At 62.7% G+C, this 19,805-nt stretch overlaps 3 protein-coding genes across 3 annotated transcripts; 1 reads left to right on the top strand and 2 right to left on the bottom strand.

The window, feature by feature from the left end:
* Positions 1-40: 40 nt before the first annotated feature.
* On the top strand, positions 41-8,623 carry MYLK2 (myosin light chain kinase 2). Its single transcript, XM_083872956.1, has 12 exons — positions 41-122; positions 1,101-3,045; positions 3,167-3,468; positions 4,324-4,429; positions 4,637-4,730; positions 4,847-4,956; positions 5,139-5,280; positions 5,461-5,531; positions 5,745-5,873; positions 6,162-6,314; positions 6,684-6,816; positions 7,163-8,623. The coding sequence occupies exons 2-12, from the start codon at positions 1,157-1,159 to the stop codon at positions 7,241-7,243; spliced, it is 3,210 nt and encodes a 1,069-aa protein (XP_083729082.1). The 5' UTR covers positions 41-122; positions 1,101-1,156; the 3' UTR covers positions 7,244-8,623.
* A 3,135-nt stretch (positions 8,624-11,758) lies between these two features.
* FOXS1 (forkhead box S1) lies at positions 11,759-13,105 on the bottom strand (the record flags this gene model as incomplete). Its single annotated transcript, XM_083873377.1, has 1 exon — positions 11,759-13,105. The coding sequence occupies one exon, from the start codon at positions 13,103-13,105 to the stop codon at positions 11,759-11,761; it is 1,347 nt and encodes a 448-aa protein (XP_083729503.1).
* An 880-nt stretch (positions 13,106-13,985) lies between these two features.
* Positions 13,986-17,202, bottom strand: LOC310915927 (interferon regulatory factor 4-like). The gene is made up of 8 exons (XM_083873146.1): positions 16,844-17,202; positions 16,201-16,390; positions 15,959-15,999; positions 15,599-15,704; positions 15,207-15,308; positions 14,729-15,124; positions 14,518-14,636; positions 13,986-14,413 (listed from the first exon to the last, which is right to left on the bottom strand). The coding sequence occupies exons 1-8, from the start codon at positions 17,015-17,017 to the stop codon at positions 14,273-14,275; spliced, it is 1,269 nt and encodes a 422-aa protein (XP_083729272.1). The 5' UTR covers positions 17,018-17,202; the 3' UTR covers positions 13,986-14,272.
* Positions 17,203-19,805: the final 2,603 nt, after the last annotated feature.

Genomic DNA, 19,805 nt, shown 5'->3' on the forward strand with positions numbered 1-19,805 from the left:
GGGATCCTCCTCTGCCCGCACTAATCCGGCTCCGTTACACCCGGGATAGAAGAGGCTGCTCCCTCCGCCGCTGCCACAGTGCGGATGCTGCCTCCCTGACCGCCCGCTGCACCAGGACCCAGGTAATGGGGCCGGGGGGTCTCCATGGCTTCTGACTCGGGGTGTGGTGGTGGTGGGGGGGGGGTCCTGTGGATAGTGGAGCCCCCAGCGCTGGGAAGAAAACCTCCAACCCCAGGGGCTTCCTGTGCTGAGCTGTGGGATGTAGGAACGCTCGTCCAGGGGCTGCTCTGCTGCACCTCCTGTTCCAGTAGAGCAGCAAGCAACTTCCCCGTTACCAGCACGGTCGCTGGTGGGTTTATTCTGGGGGTGGGCTCTCCTGGGCTCTGAGTGGCTGCATAGGGGGTGTTTGGGGACAGGGTGAGGAAAGATGACCGGGTACAGGAGGGCAGTGGAGCCCAGGGCAGAACGGGGATTTGGGGATCAGGTGCTGGGCTGGAGCCCAATGCAGGTACAGGGCACCAAGAGGTCCCTTTGGCAGAGCTGGCAGAGCTGGCTACCCCTGGCAGGGGGACGAGCAGCGCTGGCGGCTGCAGTGTGCAGGGTCTGTGCGGCCCCTGAGCAGACCTCAGGGGTTTGTCTGCACGGCTGGACCCGCTGTGTGCTTCATGGGGAGCGATGGTGGGAGCCGGGAACACTCACCTCTCCTGATCCCCACTGCCAGCCCGGGGCCAGAGCCGCTGTCTCCTGCCCGGCCACGGTGGGATGTGGCCTTAAGCTGTCGCCCTGGCCGCGCCGCGCTGGCTGTTTGCACGTCGGAGGCCCCGGGCACCCGGTGACAGGTGCCGGGGTCAGGCCATCGATCAGTCACCGCGGGGCAGATATCGGGGCACAATGGGACGGTGCCGGGACTGGTGGCCACGTGGGGTCCCTGGCTCGTCGCCACCAGCCCGGGAGCCGCCGGCCGGGCGGCGGGGGCACAGTTCCCGGCTGGATGGCAGCAGCTCATCCCTGCAGGAGCACAGCCTCTGCCCGAGTCCCGCCGTCCCTTCTGCAGGGTGCCGGGTCCGGCGAGCCCTCAGCTGCCGCTTTCTCTCCCGCAGGAGTCTCGCCGAGCCGGGAGCACCGCGGGGCAGCCGCCTCCTGCCCGGAGTGTCCCATGGAGCAGGGGGGAGGCGCGGATGGGGCTGGCGGCACGGCCCCCCCCGAAGCCGAGGGCAGCGCGGCACCTGCAGCTCCCCAAGGGGGGACAGTGCCCGCCGCCACCGCGGCACAGGACAAAGGCACGGATGAGCCTGGAGGAGAGAAGACAGAGCCGGAGCAGGAGACAGCTCTGGATGCTCCAGAGCCCCAGGATGGACGGGAAGCAGCTCCAGGAGAGGAGGCTTTGGCCGTGCAGCACGATGGAGGGCAGGCAGCATCCGATGGAGGACAGGCAGCATCTGATGAAGGGCAGGCAGCATCTGATGAAGGGCAGGCAGCATCCACCGGGCAGAAGGTGCCACCTGCCACCGAGGCCCAGGGTGTAGGGAAGGATGAGAAAGATAAGCTTGGGAATAAGAAAGCTCCAGCTGTAGGAGAGCTCAAAGGAGGAAAAGCTTCAGCTGCTGCAAAGGCTAAGGATGGAGGGAAGGATGAGCCCAAGGAGGGGAAGGGCCTGGCTGTAACTGAGGCACAGGATGGAGGAAAGGACAAGCCCAAGAAAGAGGAAGCACCTGGTGGGTCAGGGGCTGAGAGTGATGGAAAAGTAGAGTCCACTGAGGAGAAGGCTCTGGCTGCAGCAAACTCTGAAGGAGGGAAGGCAAAACCCATGGAGGAGACAGCCTTGGCTGCAGTACAGGCCCAGGATGGAGGCAAAGGAGAGCCTGCAAAGGAGAAAATCACAGGGGTTGTGAAACAGGAGGTCCCAGACACTGCTAAAGCTCTGGATGAAGGGAAGCAAGATGCAAAGGCAGAGCAAGTCCCAGCTGATACGAAGCCTGCAAAGGACAAAACCACGGCTGCTGCGAAGGAGAAGGCCCCAAATGCTGCAAAGGCTCAGAGTGGGGAGAATAAAGTGGTAAAGGCAGAAAAAGCCTCAACAGTTAAAAAGGCTTCGGACAGAGGGAAAGAGGAGCCCACAAAGGAGAAGGCTCCAGCTCCAGTGAAGGAGAAAACCCCAGCTCCAGTGAAGGAGAAAACCCCAGCTCCAATGCAGGAGAAAACCCCAGCTCCAGTGAAGGAGAAGGCTCCAGCTCCAGTGAAGGAGAAAACTCCAGCTCCAGTGAAGGAGAAAACCCCAGCTCCAATGCAGGAGAAAACCCCAGCTCCAGTGAAGGAGAAAACTCCAGCTCCAATGCAGGAGAAAACCCCAGCTCCAGTGAAGGAGAAAACCCCAGCTCCAGTGAAGGAGAAAACCCCAGCTCCAGTGAAGGAGAAAACCCCAGCTCCAGTGAAGGAGAAAGCCATAACTCCTGCAAAGGAGAAAGGCCCAGATGCTGCTAAGACTCAGGATGGAGAGAAAGCAGCAGCAAAGGCAGAGGAAACACCAGCTGAAAAAGTGGCTCAAAGTGGAGGCAAAAAAGAGCCTGCAAAGGAGAAGTCTCCAGCAGCTGTGAAGGTGCAGGATGGAGGGAAGAAAACTGCAAAGGTGGAAAAATCCACAGCTGCATCAAAGGCTGGGGATGAAGGGAAAGATCCTAAAATGGAGAAGGTCCCAGCTACTGCAAAGGCTCAGGATGGAGGGAAGAAAGCTGCCGAGGTGAAGCCTCCCACACCTGGAGCAGAGGCTGGGGATGAAGGGAAAGATCCTAAAAAGGAGAAGGTCCCAGCTACTGCAAAGGCTCAGGATGGAGGGAAGAAAGCTGCAGAGGTGAAGCCTCCCACACCTGGAGCAGAGGCTGGGGATGGGGCTGCAGAGCCCGTGGAGGCAGCAGCCATGGCTGTGGTGAAGGCTCAGGGTGAAGGGGAGGAAGTGTCCAAGGGGACAGAGGGACAGCCATCAACGACCCCCGAGCCCCCACGCCCAGCTCTGCTGCAGAGCCTGAGCTGCCCAGCTGCCTGCCACAGGTACCCACACCCTGCTGGGATGGGGGGATCCCCCTCACTGCTCCAGGCAGCCCTGGGTCTCTGGATGCTGGGCTTGGGAGCTGCTGGCTGGGCTCTGCTCACCTTCCACTCCTGCTTCCAGGGAGGCGCAGCCCTGGGCAGAGATGGAGACAATAGAAGAGGAGACCATAATGGTGGAGCCAAAAGAGGGTCGGACAGAGCCTGGCTCTGGCCCACCAGCCCTGGGGGACCTGCAGCCCCTGGAACCCCGTGGCACCCCTCAGGAGAGGACATTGCCCAGTGCCACTGGGCAGCCCCCGGATCCTGCTGGGGTGGCAGAGCAGCCTGGACCTGTGGTGCAGCCAACTTTGACAGAGGGAAACCCACCCCAGAGCCCCTACCTGACCCCTGATTTTGGGAAGGAAGATGCTTTTGAAATATTGGGTAAGGTCTTTTCCTTATTCCCCAGAGCTCTGTGGAGTGACAGCCAGGGAACCCCATGGCCCTGCCTGCTGTCCTCCATGCTGCCAGCTCCTGTCCTTGGCTTGTCACCTGCCTGGTGGCCTCTGAGCTCCCCTTTCACTGTAAACAGGGCTAAATACATCACATCCCTTCCTGGCCTGCTCTGGCCACACTGACTGTGAGGAAGAGCCTGGGGACAGTGACTGGCTGGTGGCAGGGGACAGTATGTCTTCATATCCTGCACCACTGTCCTTGTAGGGATGGCAGAGCTTGAGGCCAGTGGGTGCTTGTGTGGATCCCTGTGAGGCTGAGTCCTGCTGGGTCCACCTGGGAAAGGGTGGCTCAGGAATGTGTGCATGGGCAGCCCCATGAGTGGGATCTGTCCTGGGAGGGTGAGCAGGAGGTGGTGGCATGTAGGGAGTGGCATGGAGAGGGTAACAGACAACAACATGGCCTGGAAAGGGAAAATGTGACATGTAGGTTGGTGGGGGTGGCTGTCATGAAGTGAGGTGGGTGCTATGCATTGGGATGGGTCCCATGGAACAGAGTGGCATGTGCTGTGGTGCAGGGTTCCATGGAGCAGGGTTAGTGCCATGCAGCAAGGCAATGCTATGGGCAGTAGCGAGGGACCCCTCAGGGGTTGCTGCCTCACCCAGTGCAGCCCCAGCCAGGAACCTCTGGCTCACAGCCCAGCACTCAGTACCTGGCCCCATCCTGCACCCACAGGCTTGGCTGGGTGCCTGTCTTCACTCCACACCAGGGAAGCCCTGGGTACCCAGAAGTGGGGTCCCCTGGACAGCAGATTCCCTTCTCACCTCATCCTTTGTCTCTGGGCAGACGATGTCCCTCCGCCGCCAGCGCCCTTTCCTCACCGCACCGTCACCCTGCGTTCCGCCAGTGTCAGCTCCCAGTTCAGCCTCAACTCCAAGGACATCCTGGGGGGGTAAGGAGGGGTCCCAGTGCTTCTCCTGGCACTGGCCCCAGCTGCTCTCCAGCCTTGGGCAGTGGCTTTGAGTCAGTGGGACTCCTCTGGTCATGATGGGTGGGTGCCTCGGGCAGTGCAGAGCAGCACCACAGTGCAGTGTGAGGTGCCTGGGTGGCTGATGGTGTGGGCACTTCTCCCTCTCTCTCTTCCTCCTTCCCTTCATAGGGGCAAGTTTGGTGAAGTTCACACGTGCACAGAGAAGGAGACAGGGCTCAAGCTGGCAGCCAAAGTGATCCGGAAGCAGGGAGCAAAGGACAAGGTCTGAACGATGCCGGGCAGGTGGTGGCAGTGTTACACTCTGTGTGCCTCTGGTGTGGGGACAGAGCCTGTCCCACTGCCACAGCCAGGGCTGACACCCCATGGCTCCTTCTGCAGGAGATGGTGCTGCTGGAGATCGACGTGATGAACCAGCTGAACCACCACAATCTCATCCAGCTCTACGATGCCATCGAAACACCCCGGGAGATCATTCTCTTCATGGAATTGTGAGTGCCTGTGCCTACCCTGGGGCCGTCCAGCCCCAAAATGCTACATCCCACCCTCTCTCTGCTCAGCACCTCCATGGTGGAGCTGGGCCACACTCCTCAGGAGGGCAAGGAGCTCTACAGGAGGATGGCTTGGGGCAGGGAGTCCCCCCAAAGTGACTCCATGGTCCATCCCCATGCAGTGTGGAGGGAGGTGAGCTCTTTGAACGGATCATTGACGATGACTACCACCTGACGGAGGTGGACTGCATGGTGTTCGTCCGGCAGATCTGCGAGGGCATCCGCTTCATGCACCACATGTGTGTCCTCCACCTCGACCTCAAGGTGCGGGGCTGGGGGCTGACAATGACAGGGCCAAGGGTGACAGCAGGACACTGGCTGTGGGAGTGATGCCTGTCAGCATTGCTCTGGTGTGGGTCAGCTGCAGGACCTGTGGGCTGCTGGATCTGTGCAGTGGGGATGTCCCCTCTTGGTGGTGGGGCAATGGTCACCCTGTTCCCACAGCCTGAGAACATCCTCTGCGTCTCTGCCACCGGGCACATGGTGAAGATCATTGACTTTGGGCTGGCTCGAAGGTGAGGTTTTCTTTCTCCTCCCTGTTCCCCTTCCACCCTTCAACCCTGTGTGTCTTTGGGTTCCTGGAGCTCCAGGACCTGCTCTAGGCCATTGCTTTGGCCACAGCATTCCCTGACTAGCTGGGGAAGGGCAGCATCTGTTGAGAGCGGGGCAGTGGTTTGGGGGAGCAGTCTGTCCCCTTTCTGCTGACTTGCACCCCTTCTTGGCTGCAGGTACAATCCCAGTGAGAAGCTGAAAGTGAACTTTGGCACCCCTGAATTCCTCTCCCCTGAGGTGGTCAACTACGAGCAGGTCTCCTACTCCACAGACATGTGGAGCATGGGCGTCATCACCTACATGCTGTACGTCAGGGCTGGGTGGGGGCTGCCAGTGCCACGCTGGGGAGCTGTGGGCACAGCAGAGTTGTCCTCAGGCACCTGGCTGCTTGGTGGCAAGTGGGGGCTCCTGGATGGAGAGATGGCTGTGTGGGGCTGGGGGGCAGTAAGAGGCTCAGCCAGGCTGCAGGCAGGAGCACAGGACGGTGGCAGAACATCCCTGGAACATCCCTGGCCAGGCTGGCTCTCTTCCGGGGGTCTTGGGAGGTGCTGAAGCCTGAGAGCAGCTGACTCCTCACTTCCCTGCACCCCCAGGCTCAGCGGCCTCTCCCCCTTCCTGGGTGACGATGACACCGAGACACTCAACAACGTCCTGGCTGCCAACTGGTACTTTGATGAGGAGACCTTTGAGAGTGTCTCCAGTGAGGCCAAGGACTTTGTCTCCAACCTCATCATCAAGGATAAGAGGTGTGAGGCTGGCAGTGGCCATGGGGTCCTGGGATGGGCATCCCCAGAGCTGGCCTGGGTACCACATGCTGCCTCTTCACCAGGGCCAACAGCATCCCCTGGGTCCAGCACTGAGTTAACCCCATGGGGCTCTGCCCCACTCTGATTGTCCCCAACAGAGCCCTGTATCCCTGCAGGGACACCTGTCCCAAGCAGGGTGTGCTGGACCCCTCAGAGTCCCGCCCAGCCCCACCAGTCCCTGGGCACATCCCTCCATCTGGTTCTTCCCTGCAGGGTTATGGGGTTTGGGGGCTCTGGAGTGGCTGGAGAAGGGGGTGGTTGGGGATGAGGGGCTTGAGCAGGTTTGATGTGGGCTCCTCTTTCTCCCAGTGCCCGGATGAGTGCTGACCAGTGCCTGCAGCATCCCTGGCTCAATAATCTGGCAGAAAAGGCCAAACGCTCCAACCGACGGCTCAAGTCCCAACTGCTGCTCAAGAAATACGTCATGAGGCGGCGCTGGAAGGTGCGGGCTCTGGCGAGGGCATGAGGGTCAGCAGCTTCTGAGGGAGCTGGGAGGGAGCTGCCAGACTCTGCCTGTCCTGGTGGATGGCATCTGGAGCATGGAGAATGGCTCTGTCTCGCTGTGCTGCTGGCAGCTGGGACACAGGGCTGGGGACCCTCGAGCTGGATGCCCCTGAGGTAACTCCCCCATCAAGCACAGGTTTCTTTGTGGTGGTTATTCCTGAGCCAATCCCAAGAGCAGCTTTTAGGGGCAGGAGAAGTGTCAGGCCCCAGAGCTGGGTCTGGCTCAATCCTCAGTGCCACGGCCCTTGCCAGAGGATGAAAATCTTTCCTCTTCCCTTTCACAGAAAAATTTCATCGGGGTGTGTGCTGCCAACCGCTTCAGGAAGATCACGAGCTCGGGGTCCCTGACAGCTCTGGGCATCTGAGCCCAGCTCGGGTTCCCAGGGGAGCCGAGGCCAGAAAGGAACCACTTGAGAGGGGCCCCCACCATTGTGGAGCAGCTCTGTGGGGCGGGTCCCACCGCGCTCAGGACCATTATCACTGCTAGGAATGCTCGCAGTGGCCTTGAGGCTCCGGAGGCTCCAGCCCGCCTCACTCACTCCCACCGAGCCGCTGCTCCTGCCGGGATTTCCTCATTCTGTGAGGCTGCTCCGGAGTGAAGGTTTCTGATCTCATCTCTGGCCCTGGCCCGGCTGCGTGATGCCCGACCTGCAGCGTCTGTGCTCTGCTCACGCTTCCTTCTCGTGCCCTCGGAGGAGAAAGGGCATTCCGGTGTGATCCCGCTGCCTCGGCCACCTGATGTTTGCTGCTTTGGACTCAAAAAGCGCCCTCTGTGCCTGTAAATGCCGCAGCCCTGCCTGCCTTCGCTGCCGCTGTGCCCTGCACTGCCCGACCTCCCTTCCCAGCTCGGTGGCTCGGCGATGATGCTGGAGGGCACCGCGGACCCTCTCCCTGGTGCTTTGACGCCGGAGCCGAGGCTCAGGCACCTCCTCCCGGCCAGCTGGGCATGTGGGAGCGGAGCTGGCCCCGAGCTGCGGCTCGCACAGGAAGGGAGGAAGCAGCAAGCACGCTTCCAGCGGCGTCCCCAGCTGGGAGCCAACGAGGAAAGAAGGAGGCTTTGTGTTCCTCCTGCCCTCCCTGCCCTTCGGTTCTGCCAGCGGGGGAAAAACACAACCTCTGCTTCACCCGTCCCCGGCAGAGCGCGATGAGCGAGGCGGGATAATGCAGAGCAGCTGGTCCGCGCTCCGGCCGGCACCGCTCACCGACCACCAACACACCGGAACTGCTCCGCCGGGGCCGCCACATCCCCGCCCTGCGCGGGGCTCCGGGACCCGCTGGGACCGGGAGAGGGGTGCTGCTGCAGCTCCCGCGCCTTGTCCCCATCCCCGTCCCCGTCCTCTCTGCCTGCGCCCCTCGGGCATCCCCTGGGATTTGCATCGTCCAGCCTTGCCCACTGCAGGAGGGGATGGGAGGTTGGCCAGAGGTCCCCCAGCTTTGGTTTTTGCCATGGCTGAGCCCCCCACAAGCCGAGGCTGTGTGTTTGCTCTGGAGCTGCCTCTGCCCTCTGTGCCTGCTGGAAAAACATTGGGGAGGGACACAGGGACACGTTGCCCCTCAGCTCCACACTGGCTGCAGCAGGGGAAGGGGCTTCAGGCTTGTGCTCACCAGGCAGGACCCATGGCTGGTGGGACCCTGCCTCATAATGGAGCCCTCCAAAGCACTTGCTGTCTTGTAAATAAATGTACAGGTCTGCCCACAGCCCACACCTGCCACTCCGGGGGCTGGGGAGGCCCTACTCCCACCTATGGGGCCTGACAGTAGCGGGATAAGTGAGATGAGGATGGGAAGCAGAATCTCATCTCTGTGGTAGAGGGAATGGGTCTGGGCTGTGCTGTGGACAGGGACCACCTGGTACGTCCTGGGCAGGGCTGTGCAGGCATAATGCCAAGGGTGTCTGGGCTACACACCCAACAGCTCTGAACACCCCAGGGGCTGGGGGAAGTGGCTGACTGGATGGGTGGATGGATCAGCTGTCAGTCAGACAGACGTGTCCTCACATCTTCAGCATCTGCCCATATGGGGTGGGATGCCCAGGCAAGGGCTGGTGAGTCCTGGTGCCCCTTTGCCCAGGGGAGCTACGGCTGGCCCTGCAGTGGTTAAGGCTGCCAGAGCCCGGGCTCCAGCCCCGCCGCAGGCGTCCCTCCCAGCCGCTTCCTGCCGGCAGCCTTTGACCGGTTCCTGTCGGTGACCACCCCACAGGCCTGGACGCCAGCACAGCCCCATCTGGTTTGAGTTACGCTCCACGGCGGTGACGTCTCCTTCCTGTCTGGCCCCAGGAGCTGAGCATCGCCCCGGTCCCGGCCCTGGCCCCGGACGGCCACAGGGGCTGCAGGGTCCTGCTCTGGGGTGGCCACGGGGCTTCCAGATGGACCATCAGCCCCGGACATTCCTGGCACTCTGAGCTGCTGTAGGGGATCAGATGCTGAGCACAGCCCTGTGTGTGCATGTCTGGATGCACAGACACCAGCACATCCCAGGGTGGGGGACTCCTACCCCACAGCCTCGTTTGGTTTCTCCAGCCCCCTCCTTCCTACCCTGGGACCCTACAGAGACACACACTGGGGCCGGATGAGTGGGGCCACAGGGCTGACACCCATGGAAGTAGCTGTGATCCCATCCTGTGTTCCCAGCCAACAGAGCTCATGAACCCCTGAAGCTGCTTGAGGTGGACTGGTCCCACTGACCACAACAGCCAGGTCCATCCCTTGTGTGTGGGGTCCTCATCACCCCCACAGATGCACGGTGCAGTCTGGATGTGCACACGTGTGTCCTCAGCATCCATCCCCGGAGCCCGCAGCAGCACACATTCCCCATGCACCCTGCTGCTGTGGCACCCACCCTGCCTGCAGAAACAAGGATCCCCGCAGGCAGTGCAGGGAGGGAAAGGGAGCGGGCAGAGCTCCGGCACCGGCACCTGGCAGCACCGCCGGCAGCGGCAGCAGGTTGGCCCCGTGACCGGGTGCAGCAAGTCCCGGCCGCGGCACGGCCCAGGATGGGAGCGGGCGAGTGGGCGGGGGATCAGGCCACCCACAGCGAGCAGGAGGGAGCCAGGGAGGAGGCAGAGCTGGGAGAACAGCGGGTCCATGACCGGCAGCCGGGGTGAGGGCGGGAAAGGGGAGCGCTGGGACAGGCACGGCTCTGGTCTGCCCTCCCGGGCAGTGCGGGCTGTGCAGGACAGGAGTGCCCATCCCCGGCGGCTCTGCAGATTGCGGGGACTGGGGATGCGCCACTGCTCCCAGCACAGGGACCCCATCCCGGGCACAGCGTGGGGCCGGGGCCGTGTGTTCCCAGCCGGGGCGGGCGATGGGCCCGGCCACGCTCCGTGGGAACCAGACGGCCCCTGGGCACGGCTGCGGCGCTCGTTTCCTCCCGCGCCCCCGGGGACCGTGGAAGGAGGGGGCTGAGGTCAGCCGCGCTCGCCGCCGGCCGCTCCGGAGACGCCAGCATGATGTAGGCGCTCAAATATTGTTTTCCACTGGGTAAGGGAAAAAAAAAGGGAGAAAAGAGAGGCCCAGGGCTGAGTGGCGGTCCCCGATGATGAAGGGCGGCCCCCCTGCCCTGCCCGGGGCTGGGACGCAGCCATGGCCCAGCAGCAGCCGTCTGGGGGCTGATAACAGAGCTGACGCGGCCCTCCCGGTCCCTGAGTGACGGCAGCATTCCTCCGTGCCAGCACCGCCCCCGCAGAGACCCCCGAGACTGGCCAAACTGGAGTCCCCCGGCCTTGGGGAGCTGGGGGAACTTTGATATAAGTTTGGTCCCCACATCAGCACGGAGAGCCCCTGCCAGCCCTGTCTGTCCTGAGGCGGGCTGTGCCATGGGGTCTGTGTGTTTGTGCTCCTGGGGTTGGCAGGATGGGGGGCACAAGCACAGCCCTTCACTTTGCCGGCATCACTCTGGCCCCACTCCAGTGCTCAGAGGCCCCACTGCAGTGCTCGGGTGTCCCAGTGCTGTGTGGGAAGGGGCTGGTGGTCAGGTCCCATCCTGGGGCTGTGTGGGGACCCTGCCCACTCCAGTGTCCCCCAGCCTGGCCAGTTGGGGCATATCCCTGTGCCCAGCCCAGTGTCAACAGCGGTGACTCAGCCGGTGCCTCTTCACTGGCAGCCACCCTGCATGATTCAGGTCAGAGGAATCCACTTTCCTGGCTGTTCCCATCAGAGCTGCAGCCCCTGGCACAGCCCATCTTTGGGGCTGCCCTGGTCTCGGAGCCTGCAGGGACTAGCTGGAATCCCAGCCAGGCACTGACACAGCCACAAGCAAGGACAGAGAGGGGAGGGAGCCCTGTCCCCCCCACAGCAGAGCCTCCACACTGTGCCACAACCCCTGGTGCCTCCCCGCAGTCTGTCTGGGGCAACCTGGGTCCATTTGCAGGGCCACACACTGAGGCTGGTGCCACTTGTGCCCTGTGTGGCATCCTGTGCAAAACCAGGAACTTGGAGGGGTCCCAGGCACAGGGAGGTGACAGTGGGGTTCTGCTGGGGGATAATTTCTGTTGCAGCACATCCCCCTGACCCCCAGGGACAAAGTTCCCTTGCACTACCATGGGATGGTGCTTCAGGGGCTCCCAGCCCCACATTATGGCAGGACCTTATCCCCAGCATCTCCCTGGGACACAGGACCTGTGTGTAGGTGCCCTGGCCCAGGCCATGCCCCATCCCCACATGGCCTCACCATCCACTCAGCGGTCACTAATGAAGGGACTGCTGGGGATGGAGGCTGTGCCAGGTGGCACCTGTGTCCCTCAGCCAGCACCTGAGCAGGGGCTGAGGGTCCCCAGCTTGCCCCTGCCCACTGCCCACCTCGGATGGGGCACAGAGACCACAGAGGCAGCGTTGGGGAACTTGCTTTATTAGGTGCTGGGTTGTCCCGGGCTGGGTTGTCCCTCACTCGAAGAAGAACATGCCGGGTGTCCGGTAGAGGCAGGGGGGCAGCCCCAGGGGGTAACCATTCCCCCCCTGCAGTGGGATCGTGGTCCCCGGCCCCCATGGCTCCTTCTGCTCACCTGCCCGTGGCCCCACGGCCCCGAAGGGCGGCTGGCGGGGGGCACTGGAGGCCGGGGGCGCTGCGGCCAGGAGATGCTCCAGCGCGGTGCCGCAGGGCCGCTCCTTCATGCAGAAGCTCAGCGCCTGCACCCGGCACTGGTATCTGCTGCCCAGCGCCTCGGGGCCCGGCCGGCTGAAGGAGCCGAACACGGGCAGGTGGGGCTGCGTGTAGCCCTCTCCCTCCAGGAAGCAGGATGGGGGAGGCTTGCCCGTGCCGAGGAGGTTGCCAGGAAATGCAGGTGGCACCTGCCCGAAGGGCTGACACGGCCCCAGAGTAGGGGCAGCCAGCTCCTTGCCCTCCAGCTGCCCTGGGGGCGTGTCTGGGGTGACCGGCGAGTCCTGCGGGGGGTCCCTGTGCTGGGTGGGCAGCAGGGCGGGCAGCAGGGCAGGGTGCTGGTGCTGGGCCGGGCGCTCGCCGGGCAATGGGTACTGACCTGGCCGGGGCAGCTGCAGCGCCGCCGGGAGCCCCCCGAAGACAGTCTCCTTGGGCGGGCGGCTCTCGGGGGCCGCGAAGAACGGCCCCTTGGGCTGTGGCATGTCCTGCAGGTACAGGCAGGGCTGCCTGGCCTTGGGCGGCTGACGCCGGGCACAGGGCTCAGCGCACCCTGGCGCCCCGGCAGCCTCGGACAGAGCGGCAGGGCTGGGCAGGCGTCCTGCGGCCGACGGCGAGGTGTAGCCCGCCTCTGCCTTCCCCTTCTCGGGCACTGGGGCAGCGGGCAGCCCTCGTGCCGGCTGTCTGGGGGTCTTCCCGCGCCCCTCGTCCCCCTCAGTGCCCGGGGCATCCCGGAGGCCCCTCTTCCTGGTGAAGCGCCGGCGGCGCCGCAAGAAGCTGCCGTTCTCAAACATGTTGTAGCAGTCGGGGTCGAGGGTCCAGTAGTTGCCCTTTCCCGGCTTCTTGTCATCACGGGGCACCTTGACGAAGCACTCGTTGAGGGAGAGGTTGTGGCGGATGCTGTTCTGCCAGCCCTGCTTGTTCTCGCGGTAGAAGGTGAAGCGGCCCATGATGTAGCGGTAGATGCCGCTGAGGGTGATGCGCTGCTCGGGCGCGCTCTGGATGGCCATGGTGATGAGGGCGATGTAGCTGTAGGGTGGCTTGGTGGCCTCAGCGCCGGGGAAGGCGCCGCCGGCCGGCTCAGGGGCCGGTGGGCTGCGCAGCGCCGCGTCGCCGACGGGGAGGTCCGGCTGCATCCTCCCGGCCGGCCCCGCCGTCCCAGCTCTGCCGCTGAACCCGCTCTGCCGCACGGCCCCAGCACGGCCCGTTAAAACCCGCCGGCCGGCGAGGGGGCGGCGGGCCCCTCCTCTGAGGGGCCGCCCAGGGCGGAGCGGGGCTCTGCCGTCCAGCGCTGGTCCCTGCGGACAGACGGACGGATGCGCCGCCAAGGCCTGCGGCCAGAGCCAGTGGCCCCGGGGTTGGCACGGCCGCAGCCTCCCCAGGGCAGAGGCGGGCACAGCCCCCGGATCCCCCAGCCCCTTTTCCCACGGAAGCTTCCCACGGCCTGGTTCTCATCCTGCCCTGCTCACGGTGAGCAGCCCGGCTCCGGCTGGGCCTGGAGTGAGGCTGAGTGAGGAATGTTGGCAGGACTGAGGGTGCTGCCTGCCCTCAGATGCCTGTCTGCCCCCTGCCCACCCCAGTGCCTCAGCCCCTGTCCCCAGCCAGGGCTTGTGCTGCATCCTCTGCCCAGTCCCCACATTGTTCCCAAAACTCTGGCCACAGCACAGCCCCAGGAGCCCCATCACACCACTCGTGAGTGTAAACTGAGGCACAGGGAGTGACTGCCTTTGGGACAGCCTTCTGTGTTGTCAGGTCAGCAGAGCAGCTATCAGGCACCTTGCTGCTGCCCTCACCCCTGCCAAGGGGCAGGACAGGTCTGCAGCCAGTGCTGGGGCAAGGAGTTGTCTCACGCTGTTTCCCTGTGGCTGGGGCTGAGCTGGCTTTGCCCACATGAGGCTCTGTCTGGACTCAGCTTCTTCAGCCACCTGTGCCCTGCTTGGACCGGCACCCGCCCCCCAAACCAGAGCCAGCCCCCAACACTGGTATGAAAACACAACCTTTATTTCTAAGGTTTGCAATGGCGAGTCCTGGCAGCGCAAAGTGCAAGGACAGAGCCAGGTCTGCCCTGGCTTGCTGAACAGGCACACAACAAATCCCACCTGGGGGACTCCTGGGGAATAAATACAGCAATCACAGGGGCAGCAGCACCTACCCACTCCAGCTAACACCTGTCCTATTCTGGTCCTGCACACTGAGCACTCTGAGCGCACTGCCTCGGGACATGCAGTTGGAGTGGGGCCATGGGGCTCAAAGCCTCTCACTCTGAGACTTTATGATAACTGGGCTCTCCTCTCCCACTCGGCTCAGGGCTGGCAGAGCTGTTTGAGGAAATGGAGAACATGGCTGGAGGCACCAGGGGAACAGGGCTGGGGGGAATTGCGGAGCAGTGTCGGCCTCAAGCGCTGGGCATGATGGAAGAGCTCCCGTGCGAACACCGGCTCCACCTGTGGAGGCACAGAATGACAGAGGATGGGTACAGGTCTGTGTCCCTGCCTTGCAATGGTCCCTGTGCCTGGCTTGGGGGTTGCCAGCCCCAGTGGGTACTCACATGAGCCATGATCAGCTTCTGGAAGGGGTGCTCAGCTCTGGTGGGGTATTCCTCCCCGAAGCACAGGTAGATCTGGTACTGAGGCATGAGCTGCCCATTGCTCAGGTACTCCCGCACCTCTGCAAGACACCAAACCTGTCAGCCTCCATCAGCCACGCCAGGGCAGCACCTGCCCCTCTTCCTGAGGGGAGAGGCATCTCCAGGGACTTACGCTGTATGTACTGCTGTGTGTCCAGCAGCTTGTAAGTCTTCTCCCTCTCCAGCTTGTTGGGCCAGTTCTTGTGTGGGGCCAGTGGTCCATTCCAGTACACCCTGCCCTGGCACTGGCGTTTCATGAAGACCCCCTCAGGTGCCACCCACAGCAACACCCCGCGCTCCAGGTGGGGCAAGAGCCGCTCCAGCACGTCGGTCATGCAGGCCACTTGACCGTGGCCACTGAGCACCTGTGGTGGGGGGAACTTTATCTGCTCCATGCAGGAGGGGCCGTAGAGGTGCTCGCTGGTGGCTGGCACAGCACTGGTGGTGATGCGGCAGCCCTCGGCCGTGCGGGTGGTCACCTCCTTCACCAGCACGTCGCAGTAGTACAGGCGGATGTGGAGCCAGCAGTCTGGGGCAAAGGGAGGGTCAGTTCATGGGCCATCTGGGCTGGTGGGGCAACCCAGAGCATTGCCTGCAGCATGGCTCCTTACCTGAATTGTTGACCTCCTCCACAGGGAGGTAAGACTGGGGTCCAGGAACAAACTGGCCATGGGTCAGGTTCCAGCCATAGAAGACTCCCTTCACAAGGCACCCTGGACCAGGCCAGAGATAAGGAGGTAAAAGGACATGGACAGTTACCCCAAGGGCTCCCAGGCACTCCTGGCCCAAGCCCCTGGGCCCACACTTCCCACTGAGTTTGCTCATTATTGTGCCTCGTTATATCCCCTAAGGGCATGGCTTTGCTGGGGTAGAGTGGGAGTCCTCAGCCCCTACCTCAATCCCCACAGCTGTTGCCTGCACAAGTGACAGGAGAGCAGGATCCTGGCAGAAGTGTGTCCTCCCTGCCCCCCAGCCCCATCCCAAAGAAAGGGACCCTCCTCACCTCGCTCAGTTGGGTGGCCAGAGAGCCGGGGCTGTGGAGACCAATGGGCACTCTGCAGCAAGTCCTTCTGGCTTTCCTCCTTCTTTGGACTCCCTGCAGTGCTGCCCTGGGGGTAGGAGCAGCTTTGGTGAGGGCTGAGCTGGCAGTGGGGGATCCTGAGCCAGCTCCAGCCTCTACCATGGACCCCATAAGCCAGCAGATCCCCTGCCTGGGTGTGGCAGTGCATGGCACAGAGGACCCTCTCTGATGCCCCGTGGGACAAATGCAGGCAGTGTGCAAGCAGGGGAGCAGCTGATGGGTGAGGGGGGGATTTGAGGGTCCCACCTTCTCCCCTGCCTGGACGGCACAGGGCAGGCTCACCTGCTGGTCCTGACTGCCTGGGGATTGTGTGTCACTGTTCTCTGCAGAGAGCAAGAAAGAACAGATGAACCCCTGACAAACGGCAGGAACATCCCCAGGGAAGACAGCTGGCTGTCCAGGACACCCAGAGAGGAAGAGGAGCAGGGAGGAAGGGTAATGTCTGTGGGGCATGGGGCTTGTACAGGCACAGTTCAGGTATCAACCCCACATCTGGCACAGGAGGAGGAAGAGCAGGGACGTACCTGCACCACAGCCTCTGTCAGTCACGATCTGGTACACCTTGTAAGGCTCGGAGATGTCCAGCTGGCTCCGCTCGGGCACCTCCTGGAAGTCGGTGCTCTTGTTGAGGGCACAGCGCAGCCGCGTCTTCCAGGTGGAGGGGTCGGCCTTGTCGGTCCCCTCCTGGTACTTCCCCTTGTAGATGGCCCAAGCCTGAGGGACACAGGGTGCCCTGTGCTGTGGGGGTTGCCACAACCTGACCCCCGGCGCGGCTGTCCAAGGGGGTTCAGCGGGGTGTGAGTCCCCCGGGGTGGGGAGGGGGGCAGTGGGGAACCGGGGCTGGGTGTCCTGGGGGAGCTGGGTGCTGCGGGGGGGTCGCAGGGGAGCACACAGAGCGGGGCAACCGGGAGCCCCGGGAGTGTGCACGGAGCTGAGCGGTGTGTGCCAGGAGCCAAGTCCTGGCGCCGCGCACAGAGCCAGGTAATGGAGAGCCCTGGAGGTGCACATGGAGCTCGGCTGCACAGAGCTGGGTGAGCGATTCCGGGGTGCGCACGGAGCTGGGAGACCCTCGGGCAATGGGCAGCCCCGGGAGCGCACACGGAGCTCGGCGGCCAGTCCCGGGAACTCTCCCAGGGCCGGGCGGGGACAGCGGGGAGCCCGGGGTACCTTGAAAAGCGCAGCATCCTCCTGTTGCCGGTAATCCTGCTTGGCCGCGTGCTTCCAGGGGATGCGGAAGAGCGTTCGGTGCCGGTTCTCCCAGCGCAGCCCCGGGTACCGGCCGCTGTCGATCTGCGCGATCAGCCACTCCTTCAGCCGCATGGGCGACCCCGGCTCCGCCATCGCGGCCCGGCGGCGAAACCGAAAGCGGCTCCTGCTTTCACTTTCCCTTTCCTGGCCCACGCCTGAGGTTCTGGCTGCCCCAAGGCCGGGGTGGGGGGGACGGGTCTTAAATTTTTTTTCTCTGCTCCACTTTTCCCCACGCGGCAGCGTCAGACACCCGTGTTCAGGAAAAAGTGATGTCGTAATTGAAGGTTACAGCACTGGGAAGAGCTGGTGCCTCCGGAAGGGACCCCCCCCAAAAAGGCACCCCGGAGGTTTCAGACCCTCGCAGTGTGTGCACCCCTGTGCACCAGTGGTGATTTTAGGCTCTTCCCGTTGTTCGTTGGCTCCTGCGGAGGGTCTGGGTGATTGACCCCCATCCCGGGAAGTCCCCTTTGTTAGGCAAGGGGTGGGCGCCCATTCCCGGCTCTTGCCTGGGGCTCCAGCCTTTTCCTGCTGTGCAGAACACAATGTGCAGCTCTCACTGGTAATTTACATACCGAGATACCTGCACCAGGTGTATTTCTCAACACAGGCACCCCGCACTCGAGGGAGGGGGGCAGGGGTGTTGCATCCACAAAAGGGAGACAAGGCACCAGAAGGCACAGGGAACTCTCCTGCACCCTCCCAAATGCTTCCCCTAAAACTGTCAGGTCTCCCACATGTTCCCCGAAGGGGGCAAGGGACCCTACTCCCTTTACTTCCTGCTTTGAGGATCCAGCTGGACACGTCCCAGCTCCAGGGGCTGCGTCCCCCTGTGGGACCAGCTGCTCACTCTATGGGTGTGGGGAGCTGCAGGGAGCTGTGGCAAGAGCACGGGCTTTCCAGGGTGGTGTGAACAGTCACATGTCCCCATCTCTCACATCTCTCCTCTGCTCTAATGCTCACGTCTGCCTCGTGGGGCTCTGGATGCTGAGTCGAACGGGAAACGGGTGGGACGGGCAGATGAGCTGTGCCGAGGGCTGGGGGACCGGGGTGGGACACATCCTGCACCAGCTCCCCTCTGGCCCCCAGCAGGGCACGGGCTGAGTCACTGGGCCACTCTGAGGTGACACTGGTGTTGGTTCCTCCATCACTGCTGCAGAGTCTCATGGTGCTGTGCAGGGAAACCCTGCTCCTCTGCCTGGCTGCTGCCCCCCAAGTCTCATTTTGCAGTTCCCCAGGTCTCCTTTCCTGCTCTGAGTCAGAGAAAGTCACCTCTGGCCAAGAGGAGAAGCAAAGTTCCTGAGAGCTACTGGGGCTGCAAAGTCTCCAAATGAATAATCAGTGGCAAAGAGCCCAGTCCTGGGTTTTCTCACAGGATGTGAGGACAGGGCACAGCCACGTGGCACAGAGGGCACATGGGGCCACACGGGGTGTAAGAGCAAGCCCCACTGGCAGCAGTTTTCTCTCCTTGTTGAGCCTGTCCGGGGTCCCTTTGTTGCAAAGTGAAGCCCAGGCACCACCTGTGCCCCTCATCTGGACGAGCTGCGGGGTCACGTTCTGGGAAAAGGGCCTGGGAACCGACCGATAGAGGATCCACATCTCCCCTTTCTGCCATGGGAAGCAGAGCGATGGCAACGAGTCACTGCACAGCCTCCCAGTGGTTTGCACTGATTACATCCAAGGCCGGGAGATAATCGCAGCCGCCGGCTCGTTTGTCAGCCCCAGCCCGCCGGGATAAGTTTTATCGGCCGGCCTTTTATCGGCCGGGGATTTCATGTGGTGTGGCAGCCGCCGGTGACGCAGGACCCGGGGGATCTAATTACCCAGGCATCAGCGAGGACGCTCAGGAGCCAGATTCCCCACTGTATTCCTCACCACGCTTCTCCCCTCTCAGGGAAGGTGAAGCTGCTTAACCCTGAAACTTTTCATGCCAAAATGAGGGCATGAAAGGGAGTCAAACATTAACTCATAGCTAACCCTGCCCTTATCCGGGTTTTTCCAAGCTGTGTAAACCAGATCTGCCAAAATAAATACGTTTTGCTGTGCTGTGGAGCCAAGCTGGAGGAGCCAGGGCTCTGTGTGGTTTACAGTGGGAACAGGGGAATCCCTGGGTGTAAACACCTTGGCATAAGGTGTCCCAGTGTGGGGGGTGTAGCTGTGCATGGGGCACACATACATCCAGGATGTGTGGTTCTGGGCTACAGGGCTTCCACTCTGCTGGGTGCTGAGGAGGCCCAAAGGGTGCTGAAAAGCCTGGCCTGGGGGCAAGGGAGTGGGTAGGGGAGCCTGAGGGAACTGGAAGGAGAGTGGGATCCCACGGTCGATGGTGCAGGAGCAGTGAAGGATGATGCACCCCCAGTTATTCAGTTCGCTCAGTATTGCCCAGAGAGGGTGGAGCTCCCAGTCTGCCTGGGTCACCCCAAGGCAGCATACAGCCCAGCAGACATGCTGGCAGCAGGAAGGAACCCTGGTCTTGAAGCTTTGTCTCCTGGGGGATCTCTTCTCCCTAGGAGAGGGGGGGCAGGGATGAGGGGGACCCCAGAAACATGCTCTGAGTCCCAACAGGGACAATGCTGATGACCCAGCTGGGCATCCTCAGAATTTTTCCCACCTGGGACTCTGCTCCAGGGAAAGGAGTAAATGGGACAGGTCTGGGGCTTGTGACACTCATCTGGTGCCAGGCTTCCAGTACTCCCAGCAGCTGGAGCCAACAGACTCCTGGACCTGGTGCTCCTGGATCCAGGGAGTGGAGAGGCTACAGTGAAACAGAGTCCAGGTGAGCTCCCACCTGCTGCTCCCAACCTCTTCTGGAGCAGAGTTTGTCCCCAGAGTGCCCTGCCCTGGCACTCACATTTCTGGCCTCCCTTGTTAACTTCCCACAAGG

The sequence above is a fragment of the Zosterops lateralis genome, assembly GCF_965231275.1.
Source record: "Zosterops lateralis genome assembly, chromosome: 16".
NCBI lineage: Eukaryota > Metazoa > Chordata > Aves > Passeriformes > Zosteropidae > Zosterops > Zosterops lateralis.

What these genes read in the sequence shown, in the direction of transcription:
- MYLK2 (XM_083872956.1), top strand. Translation starts at nt 1,157, where the DNA reads ATGGAGCAGGGGGGAGGCGCGGATGGGGCTGGCGGCACGGCCCCCCCC. An exon ending in TCCAAGGACATCCTGGGGGG is followed by an intron (nt 4,430 to 4,636) that starts GTAAGGAGGGGT and finishes TTCCCTTCATAG; the next exon opens with GGGCAAGTTTGGTGAAGTTC. An exon ending in GGCGTCATCACCTACATGCT is followed by an intron (nt 5,874 to 6,161) that starts GTACGTCAGGGC and finishes CTGCACCCCCAG; the next exon opens with GCTCAGCGGCCTCTCCCCCT.
- LOC310915927 (XM_083873146.1), bottom strand. Translation starts at nt 17,017, where the DNA reads ATGGCGGAGCCGGGGTCGCCCATGCGGCTGAAGGAGTGGCTGATCGCG. An exon ending in AGGATGCTGCGCTTTTCAAG is followed by an intron (nt 16,391 to 16,843) that starts GTACCCCGGGCT and finishes TGTGTCCCTCAG; the next exon opens with GCTTGGGCCATCTACAAGGG. An exon ending in TGACAGAGGCTGTGGTGCAG is followed by an intron (nt 16,000 to 16,200) that starts GTACGTCCCTGC and finishes TGCTCTCTGCAG; the next exon opens with AGAACAGTGACACACAATCC.